The sequence below is a fragment of the Mastigoproctus giganteus genome, chromosome 6 (assembly GCF_048544385.1).
Source record: "Mastigoproctus giganteus isolate SK-2022 chromosome 6, ASM4854438v1, whole genome shotgun sequence".
Taxonomy (NCBI): domain Eukaryota; kingdom Metazoa; phylum Arthropoda; class Arachnida; order Uropygi; family Thelyphonidae; genus Mastigoproctus; species Mastigoproctus giganteus.
In genome coordinates this window covers 10792273-10813778 of record NC_143580.1, presented here as the reverse complement: position 1 = coordinate 10813778, position 21506 = coordinate 10792273, and the positions used below count along the sequence as shown (strand labels likewise).

The 21506-nt window shown below is 38.1% G+C and overlaps 1 protein-coding gene across 1 annotated transcript in view; it reads right to left on the bottom strand.

Annotated features, from left to right (window-relative positions):
• The window catches only part of LOC150083908 (protein ROP-like), a 124597-nt gene that overhangs the window by 39359 nt on the left and 63732 nt on the right, over positions 1–21506 (bottom strand). The window contains exon 7 of the mRNA XM_090374949.1: positions 5060–5144. Within this exon, the coding sequence (XP_090231075.1) occupies positions 5060–5144 (85 nt within the window). The remainder of the gene's footprint in view (positions 1–5059; positions 5145–21506) is intronic.

The window sequence follows — 21506 nt, the reverse complement described above, 5'->3', positions numbered from 1 at the left end:
CCAGCTACGAGTTGTAATGGACCATTCTTCCAATTGTAAAAACATTACTGTCAAACCTCTAATGCAGAAATAAAGCTAAAGTAACTACAGAAGTACCTACTTACACTTTTTGCCTGATGACAAGGAGCAGAGTCGTCCTGAAAGATGCAGTTACTTGGTAGGTTGAAATAGTCTAATGGTTTGGCAGTAATTTGCCTTCCAATATAGCCAGGTATCCACTGGCATTTACAGAACCTTTTATAAACTGCAGGTGACACCTACTCCACGATACGAAATGCACCCCCATATCATTTGGCTGATAGGGAATTTCACTGTAGACAGAATACTAGAAGAATACCATCCAGACAGTCTGGATGGTATTCTTCTAGTATTCTGTCTACAGAATACACCACATCTATGGCAAATCGTTTGTCTCCCATCAGAGCCATGGGGTTTAAATTTCTTCTCATCCGAGAAAATAACTGGACTTCCACTGCTTGTGGGGGGGGGGGGTCCATTTGACATGCTCCTTACACCAAGTTAATGGACCTTTTTCATTTTTTTTGTGAGGAGGGGCTTCTTAGGACGATGGGCTACAAGGTCCATTTTTGAAGAGGCATCTTCTGACTGTTACTGCACTTGCTATCACTCCTGTATGTTCTTCCCATTCTCTTTTCAGCTCAGACGAAGTTTTACAGTTTTTAAGGCATAAGCATTTCAAAATGTGGCCCTGTTTTGGTGTAGAGACTCATTTGCATCCGGTTCCTTTTTTCCTATCAGCAGAACCAGTATTCTTGAGTTTGGAAAGAAATCTACTCACTGTCAACTGATTACAAGATACTATAAGCAATATGGCAGGAAGAATATCCTTCCTCACATAAAGCAACAATACTACTTTCTTTATGGCATCAACTGCACATAACTCGCCACCCTGATATAAGCAAGGAATGACTGCAACTGTTGCAGAGTGCTTATACAGCTGAAAGTAACAGCTGATTCAATATTACATCATCACCTACGCATGTCAATCTTATCTGATGCAATCTGTAAGAAATAATGCCATATACCTACATTATTCAGACTCAGACAATTACAATTTTAAGGGGTAATGCACTTTCTTTGAATACCAATGTGCAATAAATTCTTTATAATTGACCCTTTGCCCCTCTGCCATGTGTTTTTAAAATCTGATAAGTTATATTCACATCACATGAACATTCTCAGTTGTTACTAACTTCAGTCAGTCTGGTAGATCTGCTTTGGTCTACACTTACACTTGGAACACATTTCATATATTTGCTAATGACAATGCTTTCCTAAGAATTTTCCAATTCTGTGTCAGGTTAGTCCTAGTACTCTGGACAACTGTTTGTTAGTTACCCACACCCATTATTTTCCACAATCAGTCTCATAACCCATCACAGATCTCTCAGTCATGGTGCTAGAAGTACCACAAGTAGGCCGTATACTTCAATTACTTGGCAAATTACTGCAGTTCCAAGATGATTCAAAGTAATACAATTCACACAACCTTTTGTCTCACAGCATTCCTTAATCATTCATTGTTGTTTCTGATGTGACATAGAAGCCTATGATAGATGTAAGCTGGTCTGTAATCAAGTTACAAAGGAGGTTAGGCAAGCGAAGGCAGATTACAAGAAATCTTTGTAAAGGATGCAAAGAAAAACAGCAAAGAGTTCTTTACTTATGTAAAGTCTAGGAGGAAGGGGATGAATCAGATTGGTCCACTTGATATCGATGGTTCAACTGTTGATAATCCTGCTCAGGTAGCTAACAAACTAAATGAATATTTTGCGTCGACATTCACACATGAGGAGTTATTCAGGGAAGGGAATGCCAGAGGTATTCAACTCTAGCAGTAAGCTAGATAATCTTGTAATAACAGAGTAAAGAAAAACAGCAAAGAGTTCTTTACTTATGTAAAGTCTAGGAGGAAGGGGATGAATCAGATTGGTCCACTTGATATCGATGGTTCAACTGTTGATAATCCTGCTCAGGTAGCTAACAAACTAAATGAATATTTTGCGTCGACATTCACACATGAGGAGTTATTCAGGGAAGGGAATGCCAGAGGTATTCAACTCTAGCAGTAAGCTAGATAATCTTGTAATAACAGAGTAAAGTGGAGGAGAAATTGTTGAAGATAAACACAAGAAAAGGTACCTGGGGTGGATGGAATCTATCCAGTTATATTAAAGGAGGTGGCAAAGGAAGTAAGCAAACCCTTAGCCATAATTATGAGAGCTTCCCTGGACTGGAGATGTGCAAATGTGACCCCAATCCACAAAGGAGACACAGGTAACTACAGATTGTAGTTTATGTTTTGTTAGTTTAACTTCTGTTCCAGGGAAATTAATGGAGGCACTGGTTAAAGAAGCATTGCAGGATCATCTAGACAAGACTTCAGTTATAGCTTGGACACAACATGGGTTTGTTAAGGGGAGTCTTGTCTGACTAATTTGATTGGATACTATGATGTAGTCACAAAGGAACTGGATGCAAAGAATAACTCTGATATCATATTTGGATCTTAGAAAGCCTTCAATACCATTGAACATGGAAGACTGTTGCACAAATTGGAGCAGTGTGGCATTGGAGGCAAATTGCTGATAAAGGGATGGTTGAGTGGGAGAAGACAGAGTGAAAATCAATAGGCACTACTCTTTGTGGACTAATGTTATTAGTGGAGTACTTCAGGGTTCAGTCCATTGTTTGTTTCCTGTATTTATAAATGATATTGATGATGGTATATCAGGCTTAATGTCCAAGTTTGCAGACGATACGAAGGTTGACAGGGTTGTTAATGACACTAAACTGCTGCAACAGGATCTAGAAAAGATGAGCAGATGGGCTGAGAGGTAGCAAATGAAGTTTAACATTACATTTGCCAAAGTACTACATATGGGAAGCAGTAATCCCAGAGTAATGTATCAACTCTGTGGTACCACACTGACAGTGGTTGAGAATGAAAAAGACCTGGGGGTAATTGTGCAGGCAGATATGAAGTTTTCTGAGCAGTGCAGACTGTCTGCGAGAGTAGCTCATGGTGTTTTGTCAATGATATACAGGAATTTTTCTAGCAGGGATAAGGAGGTGATTATCCCCTTGTATAAGGCAATGGTCAGACCACACCTTGAGTACTGTATATAGGTCTGGAGGTCTCATTTTAAGAAGGATGTAGAGCTGTTGGAACAAGTACAGAGAAGGGCAACAAGATTGGTAAATGGAACAAAGGGTTCCTCTTAAAAAGAAAGGCTTAAGTTTTGCAAATTAGTGTCTGGAGACTAGGCACCTGCTAGGTAATCTGATTGAGGTGTATAAAGTCTTGAATGGTTTCAGCATGCTCAATGCTGATGGGATTCTTCCTCTTGCTCAGAATAATCACCCGACAGGGCATAAATTCAAATTGAGGAAAGACTGTTGTAGGACAGATGTGCGGGAAGTCTGCCTTTAGCTAGCAGGTGGTTGATTGGTGGAACAAACTTCCATCTGTCATTGTAGAAGTTGATAGCTTAAATAGATTCAAGGCAGAACCTGACAAACATTTGGAGGGAGTGGATGGGTGAAATAAGGGTTTTTTTTTTTTTTTTGGCTGATGCTATATAAGCTTGCTTTCTTATCATGTGCCTTTGCTATGTCCATATAGCTCCACAATCCTGCTGAGGACTGTAAAATGTTATCAAATTTAATTATATTAACAAAACCTCAATTAAAATGTAACCAATTTTCTAATGTTACTGAAGTCCCCATGACCAGAGTATATAAATTCTCATTGTACATGAAGCCATCAATTAAATATTTCAACTCTAGATAGTAGAGTCAGTTTATTCTGATTACAACACCATAAATTTAAAAATGACAGAAAACCATTAAAATATAATCCATCTCACTGGAACTGTAAAAATGACTCACTTCAATCTGCACCAGTTAGATACAATATTTAATTGACTTTGTCAAGTCACTGCTGTTTCATCTACTAACTTGTATGGATGTTCTCTTTAATCGCAACTGGACAGCAACATACCTGAAAGCACTAGTGGCCAGTGTGTTCAGAGGTGGATACACACCTCTCAACAGGTAGAATCTTGTCTGCTCTTCTTATTCCCGATTCTGTAATTATTATATTAGTGTGCTCAAATGAACACTTTCCAGAACTGGACTTTTAGTATTAAAGTTGTACTTAGTACAGCTCAGGAATGAACTTGCTAGTTTTAAAACTGGCTAATGTAACCAATTTTCCATCTCTGATATTTTCCACGATAGCTCTGTTGCATCTTTAGATAAAGATGCAGAGCTATCAGAATGTAATAGAAGGGGGAAAACATTGATGACAAGAGTTTCAGCCAGTGGCTTTGACAAAAGGCCAAAAAGGCTTGATACCAATTGTACACGAGACAATTTTCCCGTCTTGGACTTTTTGAAATAGAATTTAGTTCAATTTATAAAAAGTTTAATTGTTGCATGCTTTGGAAAGAAATGAAGCTGGAGATTGACACAAGCCAAATATGATGTGCTTTATTCTTATCTTGAGAATAAAAATTAAAAAAAGTGTCAATACATTACCAAAAAAATTTGAGATAAAGGATGAAGGTTTAAAGGTGCAAAGAACTTCACTGCTAAAATAATTTCATTGACAAGCATTGTGTTTAGGCATTTTGTAATATCAAATAACACAAAGCTGGGAATAGCCATGGAACAGAGCTATCAAATTGTGACTTTAGGTACTTAGAGGAGAATACAACATTTATTTTGACAGGTTGCTAATGATAAAAGATCAAGAGTGGTTAGGGTTGTTAAAGTAAGAATTATTAACAAGATTCTAATATGTAAAAGTTTTTCAGGCAATGTAACTACTGGTGTATATATCAAACTAAAACAGATCCAAATAAGCATCTTTCATTCTTAGTAATGACAGTTTCTGCCACCCCATCTACGTACAATTCTACCACCCCCCTTCCCTCCACAGGATCCAATTTATATCTGGAAAATTGTTTAATAACCTAGTACATTAAAATTTTCATACTTAAAATTACCACAAAGTTGTAAAAATTAATCTCACCTCACCCATTGTTGGATCATCAGCTTTGTACCCATCTAGTCTGTGCAAAATTAACTGTGCCAGTTCCACATTTCTATCAAAATCACTAAATAAATGAAAAACATTCAGAAAGAAGTTAAAGTATAATAAAACTAAAATGTTTTATTAGTTTTTCATATCTGAATATATAGTAATTCTGCAGCATGGAAGAATGTTATTTGGTTTTTTTTTTAGGAGCATTAGCAACTAAGGCCATATTGCTCTGTGAATATACAGTGGTCATTCCCTGACCTTTCCGCATCCTCCGTATTTGGTGGTGATGGCTCAAACCCCGGTCTAATCAAGAAATGTGTGCTATGCACTGCTGCTCCTTTCCACTTGGCTACGGAGGCGCCACGGAAGATTGAAAATCCATAAGTATAACTTTATTATGCTAATTTAATGGAATCAAATTTCCTTGATACAATATAAGTAATCACTCAATTTCAAAGTACTTATCATTTCCATCCATTCTCTAAACACATTTCTACTAAATGTTTATGGGGGAGGGACAGAATTAAAAAAAAAAAAACAGAAAATAATTTTAAATCATGAGATTAAGTTAATCCCATAATTTAACTGCCCAATAACAACCATATAAATAAATGGACATAAGCACTGCAAAAGCAAAAATAAGAGTAGGAGTGTGTTATAGGCCTAATGACTCGAATGAGTACAATGAACAATTGTACAGAGAAATAGAGTGGGCCAGTAAATCAGAATGTCTTATAATGGGGGATTTTAACTTCCCAGATATTGACTGCAACTTGTGACTTGGTCACTCACACACTAGTCAGACTTTTGTGGATTTATTGGATGATTGTTTTCTGCAGCAGCATGTTCGAGAGGCAACCAGAGAGGGTAATACTCTTGATATGGTTATCAGCAGTGATCATTCGTGTATTAAGAATTTGCAGATAAAGGAACCACTAGGTGGCAGTGATCACAGTGTGCTGAAGTGGGATTTACTCAAAGAGGTAACTACCGTCAGGGGTAAAAGAAAGGGTTTTTGCTTCCGTAAAGGGGAGTACAGTGGTCTCAGACAGTTTTTAAATTCTGTACAGTGGGATCGACTGACGATGTTACAAACAGTAAATTCTAAGTGAGAAGCATTCAAGGAATTAATCGTGGAAGCTACTAGACTTTTCATACCGATGAAGAAATATTGTTCAAGGTTTAGGCCTAAATGGTTATCAAATGAACTAATGAGACTCCTGACAGAGAAGAAAAATGCATGGGATGCATATAAATTATCAGGCGACGCAGAAGCCTGTAGCAGATATAAGCTAGTCTGTAATCAGGTCACAAAGGAGGTTCGGCAGGCAAAGGCGGATTACGAGAAATCTTTGGCAAAAGATGCTAAGAAAAACAGCAAGGATTTCTTTACTTATATAAACTCTAAAAGGAAGGGGCTGACTATGATTGGTCCACTTGACATCGATGGTTCGACTGTTGATGATCCTGCTCAGATAGCAAACAAACTGAATGAGTATTTTGCATCTACATTCACACGTGAGGAATCATTACAGTTTGAAAATGGAAGAAGGTTATCAAATTGTAGCAGTGTGCTTAATGATTTTGTAATAACTGAGAGCAAAGTGGAGGAGAAATTGTTGAAGTTAAACATAAGAAAGGCACCTGGGGCGGATGGGATCTATCCAGTTATATTAAAGGAGGCGGCAAAGCAACTAAGCAAACCCTTAGCCATAATTATGAGAGCATCCTTGGATTCAGGGGAGGTTCCCACGGACTGGAGATGTGCAAATGTATCCCCAATTCACAAAGGAGGTTCGAAGGGTGACACGAATAATTACAGACCAGTTAGTTTAACTTCTGTTCCGGGTAAAATAATGGAGTCACTGGTTAAAGATGCATTGCAGGATCATCTAGACAAGACTGCAGCAATAATTCAGACACAGCATGGGTTTGTTAAGGGAAAGTCTTGTCTGACAAATTTGATTGGTTATTATGATGTGGTCACAAAGGAACTGGATGCAAAAAATAATTTTGATATCATATACTTGGATTTCAGGAAAGCTTTTGACACTGTTGCGCATGGAAGACTACTGTACAAATTGGAGCAGAATGGTATTAAGGGTAAGTTGCTACAATGGATAAAAGGATGGTTAAGTGGGAGAAGACAGAGGGTGGTAATCAATGGGTGCTGCTCTTCGTGGACTAATGTTATTAGTGGAGTCCCACAGGGTTCGGTGTTGGGTCCACTGTTGTTTTGTATATTTATCAATGATATTGATGAAGGTATATCAGGCTTAATGTCGAAGTTTGCAGATGACACGAAGGTTGGCAGGGTTGTTAATGACAGTGTGCTACTGCAACAGGATCTAGATAATTTGGGCAGATGGGCTAAGAAGTGGCAACTGAAGTTTAACCTTGACAAATGCAAAGTACTGCATATGGGTAGAAGTAACCCCAGAGAAACGTACCAACTGTGTGGTACTACACTTAAGGTGGTAGAAAATGAAAAAGACCTGGGAGTAATTGTGCAGTCAGATATGAAGTTTTCTGAGCAATGTAGACAGGCTGCTAGGGCAGGTCATGGGGTTTTGTCAATGATATATAGGAATTTTGCTAGCAGGGAAAAGGAGGTGATTGTCCCTCTGTATAAGGCAATGGTCAGGCCACGCCTTGAGTACTGCGTCCAGGTCTGGAGGCCTCATTTTAGGAAGGATGTAGATTTGCTTGAGCGTGTACAGAGAAGAGCAACACGATTGGTGAGGGGAATGAAGGGATCCTCTTACCAAGAGAGGCTTAAGTTCTGCAAATTGCAGTGGCTGGAGACTAGGCACCTGCGCGGTGATCTGATTGAGGTCTATAAGGCCTTGAATGGGTTGAGCACGCTGAATTCTGATGGGATCCTCCCACTTGTTCAGAATACGAACCTACGGGGACATAAGTTCAAATTAAGAAAGGACAGATGTAGAATAGATGTGCGGAAATTTGCCTTTAGCCAGCGGGTGGTTAATTGCTGGAACAAACTTCCATCTGTCGTTGTGGAAGTTGATAGATTAAATAAATTTAAGGAGGAACTGGACAGGCATTTGGAGGGAATGGTGTGATTTTTTTTTTTTTGGCTGATGCTGCATAAGCTCCTACACTTGCTTTCTTGCATCAAGTGCCACTACTACTACTACTATGGCTACCACCAGACAGTTCACATTCATATAAATTAAGTGCTATTTTAAGTAACTTTTCTGAATAAAATATTGGTTTCCTCTTTTATAAATAGATATTTAAACTTTGATGATTTTGAAGAGTGGGGAGAAATTAATTTTTAGGCAGAAAAGTTTGTTTTTTTTTGAGGTTAAGCAAGTATAATCTTGTTATGCTTCTATAGTGTCCTTTAATATGAATTTTATTTAATGCATTAGGTGTTCTTTCTGATATCACAGAAAGGAACAACAGAAAACTGATATAAGAAACAGTAAGCACAAGTGCCAAGAGACTGCTGTAGGATGTAGTGTATATTTGAACATTATCCTTCCCCCTCAGAAATTTATCAATTGTTCAATGAAGCAAACATCAACTGGATCTACATTTAGGTAGAAATACTAGCCGAGTGGGTAGGAGCGGGAGAGCAGTAGCACATGCTTTTTGAGTAGACCGGGGTTTAAGCCCCTGACTGCTGAATACGGTCGATCTGCCAACCTGCACTGGACCAGAGTGGCAGATTATGGTCCATTTCCCTCAGATGAAAGTTGAGGAGGCTTCCATCCTGCAGTGGGTTGATAATGGCTGCACTTTACTAGAGAATTATTTTAAATTTACAATAATAATCCTCATGATATATATAGCCCAGCTCTGTCAGCATTCCTTAGAGATAATTGGGATTAATAAAGTTTAAGTGGATGAAAGGGGGGGGTGTCATTGTAAAAGCCCAAAATCTGGTAAATCCTAGGAATGTAATCATAAAGACATATGTATAACAATGGATATAAATTCTTAATAAATAACTTAATATTTCTTATATAAAAAAGTGTAAAGCACTAAAACGCAATATTAGCAAGATAGAGGAGTGAGGAGTAGTAGGGTGTATATTTTTAGTATGAGACTGACTTTCATAAAATCTCCGGGAACCAAACCCTTATGTAAGTAAGAGACAGCCTGTTTAACTATATATTCATCTATCAAAACAAAATACAATACAATTTCATAAGCAAAACTATTTACAGACTTTTATAACATAAAACTAAATAAAATTAACTTTTTTTTTTTTTCAGAACCTTTGAAGTTTACATTTATCAACTGCAGTATTGATTTCAAGAGAGCCATCACCATGAAAATGTCAAATATATCATTTATATGATTCTTTGAGGTGGAAAAAGCAATAAGTAGAATGGACATAGGATAAAGTTATGCAAAGGTGGGTGAATGTTACAGCCCTATAAGCAAACTGAAGTTGTGTCCAAGACCATTATTGTGTCACCTCCAAGCAAAGTGACCCGTATCTGGTCCTACTATGCTTAGCAAAATGGCAACTTGCTTCCAAGTTCATTGAATCTCAGTTGTTTCTATTCTCATTTCTATAGGCAATGTCTGAATGAAATCTAGGCATTGTCTATACAGACATAAATATCTGCATAAACATATACCAATTCATAAGTACAGGGCAATTCTAAATTATTGTCGGGGTTTCCATGACCTAACTTTCTAACCAGAAACAACAACAAAATAAAACTGCTTACGGAATATGAAAGTGTAACTCAAAGTTTAATTACTTATAGAATCAATACTGCAGAATGCTAAACACCTTCAACACGCGAGCCTTTCGTGGTACGTAAGATGTCCAAGCAATATTCAATTTCCCTCCAAGTGTTCTCCAGCATTTGCAGTGTAACTGTTTATATCGCAGCAACAATTCTGAGCTTCAGTTCATTGAGGGAGGTCACAGAGGCCCTGTACAAAACATCCTTCACATATTCCCCACAGGAAGAAATCAAGTGGTGTAAGATCAGGTGAACGTGGAGGCCATGGAACTGGTCCACCACGCCCAACCCAAAAATTCTCAGACAACAAAAGCCCAATGTGACTGTGCACCATATCTTGCTGGAACACCACATTTAGCTGATGACTTTCCAACTGGGATAACAGATACAGCTGTAGCATGTCCAGATATGTCGCCGTTCACTTTTTTTCCACAAAAGAAAAAGGGCCCCCAAAACTTCCGAACATGACAAAGTACACCAGACACTGACCTTTGGACTATCTCTCTTTCGAATTCTCGAATGGTGCGAGGGTTTTCTGATCCCCATATTCTGCAGTTATGATTTACCCTCCCTGATAAATCTCCAAAGGTAATTTTCATCAGCTTCGACATTTGACAAAATGCCTTGGGCAAATTGGAGATGGCAGGGTTTATCATTCAGCTTTAAAGCCCGCACAGAGTGAGACCAGAGGAGAGACAACTGGAAGATCGTTGTCTTCCAGTTTGAAAATTATAGGCCACGGAAACCCTGACAATAATTTAGAATCACCCTGTATATTTATGCCCAGTGACCAGGTGTCTGCATTTCCTTGAATTCCATGTGGAGATCACATGCATCATTGGAATTGGTGCCAACAGCATGTTAATTGGAAAGAGCAAGCAGTTATGGTGCTTGTCACAGAGTTGAGTAGTCATTGATTAGGTTCTCGAAACTCAATGGAGAATAAGATTCCAATCCACTGTCACTGAAAGAGACAACATGAGTTGACAGTTTAATGGTGTGTACTAGATTCATTGTCCATAGCCATAGAGGCCCATGTGTCCTTACAAGGAACCCATGATAATGTATCCAGATGATATCATTTATCCTAACAAATTGTACCTAGACCAGCTATCTCATCAGATAGCTGGTCCAGACTTTCCTTTAATGAAAAAAAAATTCACATCCTCGGCACTACACATCTCCCCAACAAATACTGCTTCTGAGGAATATTAGATATAAAGTGTATTATATCCCACACTGAGTTAACAAATACCATACTATAAAGAATATAATGCAGCATACATTCAAGGAACCATACTCCTGACACATACTCAATAAAGAAACTAACAAAAGTATGTACTACCTCTAGTGAAATGCTTCACTAGAGGTAGAACATAATTTGTGCTCTTACTTATTTCATCTCTGAAGAGCTTTTATGATAGGCATATACCTCACACAAAGCCAGTTCAGTAAAAATGTTTTTAGAGAGAGAGATTAACATATGACTTTCGGTTACCTAAGTTACTCTTAAGCACTATGGTCTTATTACACAAGATATAAAAAACTTCAAATGTCATCCTGAGATTACTACTTTTAAAACAAGTAGTATCACTATTTTAAGGTGCTTCCATAGCCAGGTAGGCAGGAGCAGCAGTGCTTAGCACACGCTTCTTGATTAGACCGGAGTTAGAGCCTGTGACCACCAAATACAGAGGATGCAGAAAGGTCAGGGAATGACCACCGCATATCCCCGGAGCAATATGGCCTTAGTTGTTAATGCTCCTAAAAACCAAATAACAACAAACATCACTATTTTAAAACAAATAGTATAATATCACTATAAAAAAGCATCACTATGAGAAACATTTCAAGATGGGCTCTCATCAGATAGCATTGATTAGTGAATTTCTGAAGATCCATGAATGATAAAGCAGTTTTATTATATCAAATGAAGTTGAACTTCAACTATTTAATATAAAAGAAAGTATACAGCTTTAGAAATAAATTCAGTAAACTGAGAACCATCTCATCTGTAGTGAAAAACTCAGAATTGTTTCCTGATTCACAAGTTGCCAGATTTGCTAACAGATTACTATATGATGGTATTTGTTATTCTCAACTTGATTCAAGATCCCCTTGATTTGAAACAGGCTATCATGGTGATATTTTATATTTTAAACAAGCAACATTTCTGAAAGGGTATTCTGCTACTTGCTTAAAATTAGTACACCTCTGAGCAATTCTGGATACACAGTTCTATCATGAATACTAAAGATACAGTGCTTACCACAATTAAAGGAATGTTGATAAGCAGAAGCAGTCTCATTAAGATAGAAAGAACATGACGCTGTATAAATCATTAACAAATTTTAACAAGACTAACTGAAATTACCAAATTAACATATTTATGTAATTTCAGCTAGCCATTAAAGTTTACATCAATGTTTTTATGTAGTGTGGTGCACTTCCTATCCAGTCCTTGGTTTATTCTAAGGCCATATAGCTGCTTTTATTTTACGATACTTGAAGTTTATCTCAACTGCATGTATCATGCTCTCAAGAAAAATTATTTTGATTAATGTTCCAGCTTTGGAACACTAATCAAGATCATCTTTCTTGAGAGAAAGTACTGACTCTTGTAAAGAAGCTTGTTTAAAATAATATGAGCATTTCTAGAATTTGACAAAAATTCCTTAATTTCAATTTTCCTATATACACACACTGCTATTATGATAACGGAGCTACTCAGTGGCGAGCTGTGAATATTTTAACAATGGGCTCGTACTTTTGCCAACTTTTTGATGTGAAACATCCTTTGGGGAGGGGTACCTACAGAGTAAATCTAACTGGCACGGAAGTGACTTCATCCGCGACTTCTGCCAGAGGCACTTCCCATGCTCATACCACTAGTCTGTGTGGAGCACTCACTAGTAGTATGATTAGAGCGTGTGATGCATTTTTCGTGACCAGTACAATATCTAGAGTTCTAACTTTTTGAATAGTATGACATCACAATCATACTTCTTGTAGTTACTACTGCAGCAAATATGACTGCAAGTATTTGTCATATGACTGCAAGAATACAGAGATTTGTCAATTTATTTATCCTCGCATTCTCATCTGTTCGGGGCACCTAACATTCCATTGTTAGGTGCCCCAACATTTAGATACATTGCAGTAGCAAGTATACATCTCTTACTTTAGTTATCATAAATCCATTGTCTTCCAGAAATTATGGAAATTTGTGAATGATCAATAAAAAATTTACAATACAAAAGCTTTTATTTCATAATCAATATAAGGAAATCAAAATATCTAAAAGAAATGCAAAGGATGTTTCACATAAAACCATCTACCGTGCGTGCTCGGCAGATGTGAGACTTTATTTTTTTACAATTAGGGAAATATAATGAATACAGTTTTCTTCATGATAAAATTTTAATATTGCGAATAAAAATAATATAAAAATATTTCCCACATTACAAATAATGAATTATCACAAAACGTTCTAGAATATAAAAACAAACTGTTCTAGAAAAGATACACAAAAATCACAGATTATATTAAAAAAAATTATTGCACAAATATTCAAGAAAATTTTATTCTTAAAATTTCCATATGCAATTTACTTCTTTATTAATATTTGTTTTCAATCTTCTTCTTTGCTCAATAGCTGAACTATTATTAAGGAGGAATGATTTGCCATAACGATCCAGATCAAATTGAAGCAATGGTTTTACATTTAGATGTGTGGTCATCATAATCTGCAACGGGTTTAACTGTCAACATTATTCATTAATTCGCACAATATTATTCATTACACTGAAAGTTCGCTCAGCTTCAGCACTGCTAATCACAATGGTTTCAAAGATATATCTGGCTTTCTTAATTGAAAGCCAGAAAAGGGAACTTCACTCGATTTCAAAGATAAACTGTCTTCAACAAAATCTCTAAAATCATTAATTTTTATTTCATATTTTATCAGAAAACAAATTTCTTATTTGGTTTTCACAGCCTTGCCACCAAGACAAAAGTACTTTCATATTCCACGATTTCCGGTAGCATTAGCATATGACGCAAGAAAGCAAGCTTATGCAGCATCAGCCAAAAAAAAAAAAAAAAACACACACACACCTTCCACTTCACCCCTCCGTTCGTTCGAAATGTTGTTGTTGTTATTTAGGAGCATTAGCAACTAAGGCCATATTGCTCTGGGGATATGCAGTGGTCACTCCCTGACCTTTCCGCATCCTCCGTATTTGTTGGCTCACGGGCTCGAACCCCGGTCTAATCAAGAAGCATGTGCTACACACTGCTGCTCCTGCCCACCTGGCTACTCGTTCGAAATACCTGTCCAGCTGAACCTTAAGTTTATTTAGGCTATCAACTACCACAACAAAGGATGGAAGTCTGTTCTGCCAACCAACTACCCGCTGGCTAAAGGCAAATTTCCGCACATCTATCCTACATTTGTCTTTCCTCAATTTGAATTTATGCCCTCTCAGGTGATTATTCTGAGCAAGAGGAAGAATCCCCATCAGCACTGAGCATGCTCAAACCATTGAAGGCTTTATACACCTCTATCAAATCACCTCGCCGGTGCCTAGTCTCCAGACACTGTAATTTGCAAAACTTAAGCCTTTCTTCGTAAGAGCAACCCTTTGTTCCATTCACTAATCTTGTTGCCCTTCTCTGTAGTCGTTCCAGCAGCTCTAAATCTTCTTGAAATGAGGCCTCCAGACCTATATACAGTACACAAGGTGTGGTCTGACCATTGCCATGGGAATAATCACCTCCTTATCCCTGATAGAAAAATTCCTGTATATCATTGACAAGACACCATGAGCTACCCTTGCAGCCCGTCTGCACTGCTCAGAGAACTTCATATCTGCCTACCCCCAGGTCCTTTTCATTCTCTACAACTGTCAGTGTAGTACCAGAGTTGATACGTTGCTCTGGGGTTGCTGTTTCCCCTTATGTGGTACTTTACATTTGTCAATGTTAAACTTCTTTTTCCACCTCTCAGCCCATCCTTTCCAGATCCTGTTGCAGCAGCATAGCATCAGTAGTGTCCTTAACAATCCTACCAACCATTGTATCGTCTGCAAACTTGGACATTACGCTTGATATACCATCATCAATATTATTTATAAATACAGAAAACAATGGACCCAACACTAAACCCTGAGGGACTCCACTAATAACATTAGTCCACAATGAGCAGTGTCCATTGATTACCACTCTGTCTTCTCCCCCTCAACCACCCCTTTATCCATAGCAGCAATTTGCCTCCAATGCCACACTGCTCCAATTTGTGCAGCAGTCTTCCATGTGCAACAGTATCAAAAGCCTTTCTAAGATCCAAGTATATAATATCAAAGTTATTAATTGCATCCAGTTCTTTTGTGACTGCATCATAGTATCCAATCAAATTGGTTAGGCAAGACTTTCCCTTAACAAAACCAGGCTGTGTCCGAGCTTTAACTGAAGTCTTGTCTAGATGATCCTGCAGTGCTTCTTTAACCAGTGCCTCCATTAATTTTCCTGGAACAGAAGTTAAACTCAGAGGTCTATAATTACTTGTGTCAGCCTTTGATCCTCCTTTGTGAATTGGGGTCACATTTGCACATTCCAGTCTATGGGTACCTCCCCTGAGCCCAAGGAAGCTCTCATAATTATGGCTAAGGGTTTGCTTACTTCCTTTGCTGCCTCCTTTAATATAACTGGATAGATCCCATCCACCCCGGGTGCCTTTCTTGTGTTTATCTTCAACAATTTCTCCTCCATTTACTCTCAGTTATTACAATATTCTCTAGCTTACTGCCAGAGTTGAATACACGTCTGGCATTCCCCTCGCTGAACTCCTCCTCATGTGTGAATGTCGATGCAAAATATTCATTTAGTTTGTTAGCTACCTGAGCAGGATCATCAACAGTAGAACCATGGATATCAAGTGGACCAATCTGATTCATCCCCTTCCTTCTAGAGTTTACATAAGTAAAGAACTCTTTGCTGTTTTTCTTTGCATCCGTTGCCAAAGATTTCTCTTAATCTGCCTTCGCCTGCCTAACCTCCTTTGTAACTTGGTTACAGATCAACTTATATCTATCATAGGCTTCTGTGTCACGTGTTAATTTATATGTATCCCATGCATTTTTATTCTATGCCATATGTCTCATTAGTTCATCTGACATCCATTTAGGCCTAAACCTTGAACAATATTTCTTAGTTGGTATGTAAAGCTTCCAAGTAGTAGCTTCTAAGTAACTTCCAAAATAAGTTCTTTGAATGCTTCCCATTTTGAATTTGCTGTTGGTAACATCATCAGTTGGTCCCACTGAATAGAATTTAAATACTATCTAAGACCATCGTAGTTGCCTTTATGAAAGCAATAACCCTTCCCTTTATCCCTGATGGTAGTTACCTCTTTGAGTAAATCCCACTTCAGCACGCTGATCACTGCCACCCAGTGGTTCCTTTATCTGCAGATTCTTAATGCATGAAGAATCACTACTGATAATCAAATCAAGAGTATTACTCCTTCTAGTTACCTCCCAAACATGCTGATGTAGAAAACAATCATCCAATAAATCCACAAAAGCCTTGCTAGTGTGTGAGTGACCAACCCACAAATTCCAGTCAATATCTGGGAAATTAAAATCCCCCATTATAAGACTCTCTGATTTATTGGCCCACTATTTCCCTGTAGTTTCTTATTATACTCACCAGAGTCATTAGGCCTATAGCACACTCCTACTCTCAATTTTGATTTCCCAATGCTTATGTCACACCAAACTGACTCTACACTGCACTGTCCAGCAATGTCGACTGGCTTCACTTCCTTGGATTTTGTGTTTCTTAACTAAAAGCATAACCCCTCCTCCCTTCCTATCCTGTCTGTAGACGTACTCCCCAAATTCCAGTTCTGCATTCCTTATATCTGTGTGACACGTCTCTGATATCCCAACAATATCCGCCTTTGATGCTTTGAGCAATACCTCAAATTCATTTACCAAACTCCTAGCATTGGTGTATACACAAGTATACATGCACCTGTTCTTTTTCTTAGCTACCCTAACACAACCCATGTGTTTACTTGTACTGCAATGACTCCCAGCAGTCTGAAATATCCTGCATCTTGTTTTCCAGGCTTCTGCTCATTCCAATAGAAGCAGTGCAAGAATCACTTTCACCTCTGCCAGTGGCTACTGTTAATCTATTAGTCCACCTAACACTGCCTCGATAGCGTCAGCAAATATTCTGGCACCCTTTCTATTTAAGTGTATCCCATCCCTGTAGAAGCAGTCTCTCCTGTTAACAAGTACAGACCAGGCTGAAAAAGCATACATTTAGAATTTAGCATACGTTTAATGCTAAGGTTAATGTAGCATATGTTTAATTTCTTTCAAATGGTATCATTTTCTTTGATTTAAGATCACCCTATTGCATTAATAATTGTTGCATTGCTTTATCCTTTAAGGATAAAACAATGCATTTAATAACCTGTCACAATGTAATTTTACTGTTCTTACTTTGCTTTTGATTCCTTCAAATTCTTTCCACTTCAACACGCTCTCAATTTTAGCTTCATAATTTCCTTTTGAATTTTTCAAATTAGCAATAGCATTGATAGTTCAAATAATTAATTTATCTGCTTTCACCATAGTGAATTTGTAAAGCTTCTGAAAGGTAAGAGCTCCTGCAGGATGTCGATCATTAGTGCTAAATGGTTAAGAAATTCCAGATTTAAAAGTTGATTTAATAACCTGGAATATTTAAATTCTGATTCAAAATATTTGCACAATGCAGGATAATTCCCTTAACCCACAATTACCATCAGCAAGCTACTCATCATAGTCCAAACATGACTGATCTTTAGTTTCCACATCAAGTTCTTTAGCAATCATCTTTAATTCACACTGTTTTTTTGGAGATTGGTGATATAATGCATACAATTTTTTTTTTTTTAATTACTGCCCCTATGCCATTATATTTTAGAACATTTTCTACACAGTGAAAGCCTCGACAAAATTTCAAAATCTGACAACATTTCATCTTCGTAAAGTTTATATATCTTAGTTGCCTCAATTCCACCCCCCCCCCATTGCTACTGTCACTAATCCTTCAAATATTATGCAAAATGCCAGAATCAAACGGATATTCAGCTACTGTGACCACGTAAACAGACAAATCAAATTACTATATTAGGGTTACCCATAAATGATTACATTAACCCGTATTCGTGTCTGTAAATTGCGTGTGTTCTCTGGTCGATTTGCCTGTTTTTCTGGACGAATAAACCCCAGTTTCTGAGGGAAAAAACCTTTTAATTTTTCGGAAACTACTGTATTTTAAAATGTAATTACAAGAGGAATTACGCCTGGGACCGACTAACTCAGCCACGGAGTGAAAAAAGCCACTAAAGTTCCTCGCGTTATTGATGGGATTCGAACCCGGGCCTTTTCCACCCGGTGTGGGGAGGACTGTGACGATACCACTGTGCTACCCACGCAGACAAACAGGAGAAATTTACTGGAAGGCTTGGATCACTCCTTCTCCGAAAAACATACGCCCATTTGTCGGAGTATAGGGAAACTCACAACAGAGCTGAGGCTATTATCCAGGTTGGGAATCTTCTTAATCCACTGACTGGCTATGGAAAGCACATTGACTAGCACGACTTCTCTGTATGTGACTGCATAGGTTTTACAGACACCACTAACAGTGGCGTAGCTACCATGAAGGCAGGGAAGGCAATTGCCTCCGGGCCCCTAAAGGGCCTGGTGTCTTTGGCTGTCTCCTGTTTTTGCAATTTTCATTAATTAAGTAGGGGCCCCGAACACGTTCTTTGCCTCCGGGCCTGAAAAAGGGTAGCTACATTAGTGACCATTAACATTGTGAAACATTAATCCCTTTCACCCTTAATTCATGCTTTCTAATTACCTAAAGGCCAGATGTGAGAACAATGCATACAAAGTTGTCTCTCCTAATCCATTCGTTACATGGAAATTATTTTCGTTCAAAGGAAACACATCATCATCAGCCATTTTCAATCCACTGCAGGATGAAGGCCTCTCCAGCAACTTTCCAGTTCCTTCTGTTTTGAATACTGGCCATCCATTTACTACCCACAAACTCATGAATTTCATCTATCCATCTCCACCTTTGTCTTCCAGGTTTTCTTCTAGCTCCTCTTGGGTACCATTCTGTTATTTTCTTAGTCCATCTGTCATCATGTCTTCGAGCTATGTGTCCTGCCCAAGACCATTTTAGTTCTTTAGTTTTGATAAGAATATCCTTTACTTGAGTTTGCTGCCTAATCCATGTGTTTCTCTTCTTATCTAACAGTGTGATTCCCAATATAATTCGTTTCATTCTTTGCTGTGTAGTTCTCAGCTTCTCTTCCATTCTTTTGGCAAGTGTCCAAGTTTCACTTCCATAAGTCACAGTGGGGGAGTATACATTGGTTCATTATTTTATGTTTCAGACAAACTGGGATATTGCTCTTCAGTATGTGACTATTTCCTGAATGCTATCCATCTAAAATTTATTCTTCTCTTGACTTTGTCATTTATCATTATTACAGCTAATAACTTGTCCCAGATAAGTATATGACTCCACCTTTTCAATTACTGCTCCTTCAATCATTATTTCCCTTTCCGTGGCATACTTATTCATCATTACTTTTTTTTTTTTAGCCATATTCATCTTTAGTCCAAAATCCTTACTAACTGTGCATAACTGATTAAGATTTTCCTCTAATTCTTTGGGATCGTGGCTTATGACCACAATGTCATCTGCAAATCTTAAATGGTTTAGGTACTCTCCGTTCACACTGACTCCTTTCTGTGACCAGTCTAATCTTCTGAAAGCTTCCTCAAGGGCACTATTAAACAGCTTCGGAGATGTCTCCTTGTCGAACTCCTTTCTTGATTTTAAATTTCCTATTGTCTTTGTCTAGTCTAATAAAGGAGGTAGCATTCTCACATATTTTCTTCAAAATCATAATATGTGGGGTACCTATGCCTTGTCTTTCCAGTGCCCAAAACATTGCGTTATGCTGTATGGAGTGAAATGCCTTTTCATAATCCATAAATGCCAGGCATAATGGAGTTTTATATTCATTTGCTTTCTCCATTAGCTGTGATATTACGTGAAGGTAATCCATAGTTGAGAATCCTGTCCTAAAGCCAAGTTGCTCTTTCGGTTGATTCTCATCAAGTATTCTTTCTAATCTGTTAGTAATGACCCTTGTGAACAACTTGTAGATGTGGGATAACAAGCTAATTGGTCTATAATTTCCAATTTGATTTATCTCCTTTTTTATGCAGCAAAACTATGATTGCATTATTCCACTGCTTAGGCGTCACACCTTTTCTAATGCACTTTGTGAAGAGCCTTGCCGTTTTTGTGTTGTCTCTTCCTCCCAATTTTAACAACTGTACAGTAACTTCATCTTTAGCATAGGCATTTGATGCAAGAAAGCAAGCTTATGCAGCATCAGCCAAAAAAAATATAAAGTAAAATAAATAAATAAAAAATAACCACTTCCACTTCACCCCTCTGTTCTTTCGAAATACCTGTCCAGCTGAGCCTTAAACTTATTTAGGCTATCAACACGACAAGGGATGGAAGTCTGTTCCACCAACCAACCATCCCGCTGGCTAAAGGCAAATTTCCGCACGTCTATCCTACATCTGTCTTTCCTCAATTTGAATTTATGCCCTCTCAGGTGATTATTCTGAGCAAGAGGGAGAATCCCATCAGCATTGAGCATGCTCAATGCCATTCAAGGCTTTATACACCTCTATCAGATCACCTCGCTGGTGCCTAGTATCCAGACACTGTAATTTGCAAAACTTAAGCCTTTCTTCGTAAGAGCAACCCTTTGTTCCATTCACTAATCTTGTTGCCCTTCTCTGTAGTCGTTCCAGCAGCTCTACATCTTCTTGAAATGAGGCCTCCAGACCTATATACAGTACTCTAGGTGTGGCCTGACCATTGCCTTATATAAGGGAATAATCACCTCCTTATCCATGCTAGAAAAATTCCTATATATCATTGACAATACACCATGAGCTACTCTTGCAGCCCGTCTGCACTGCTCAGAAAACTTCATATCTGCCTGCACAACCACCCCCAGGTCCCTTTCATTCTCTACCACTGTCAGTGCAGTACCGCAGAGTTGATACGTTACTTTGGGGTTACTGCTTCCCATATGCAGTACTTTACATTTCTCAATGTTAAACTTTATTTGCCACCTCTCAGCCCATCTGCTCAACTTTTCCAGATCCTGTTGCAGCAGTGTACTGTCATTAGTGTCATTAGTAATGTTGTCTAATCTGTTGGTAATGACCCTTGTGAACAACTTGTAGATGTGGGATAACAAGCTAATTGGTCTATAATTTCCAATTTATCTCCTTTCTTAAGCAGCAAAACTATGATTGCATTATTCCACTGTTTAGGCGTCACACCTTTTCTAATGCACTTTGTGAAGAGCCTTGCCAGTTTTTGTGTTATGTCTCTTCCTCCCAATTTTAACAACTCTACAGTAACTTCATCTTTCCCCAGGGCTTTCTGATTCTTCATTTTCTTCAATGCATGTTCTACCTCATCAGGAAGAATATTGGGTATATTGTTTGTGTTGCTAATTTGCAATCCATCGTCCCCACTGCTGCCATCATTCCCTCGCTCCTTGTATAATTCTCTATAGTAGTCTTCTG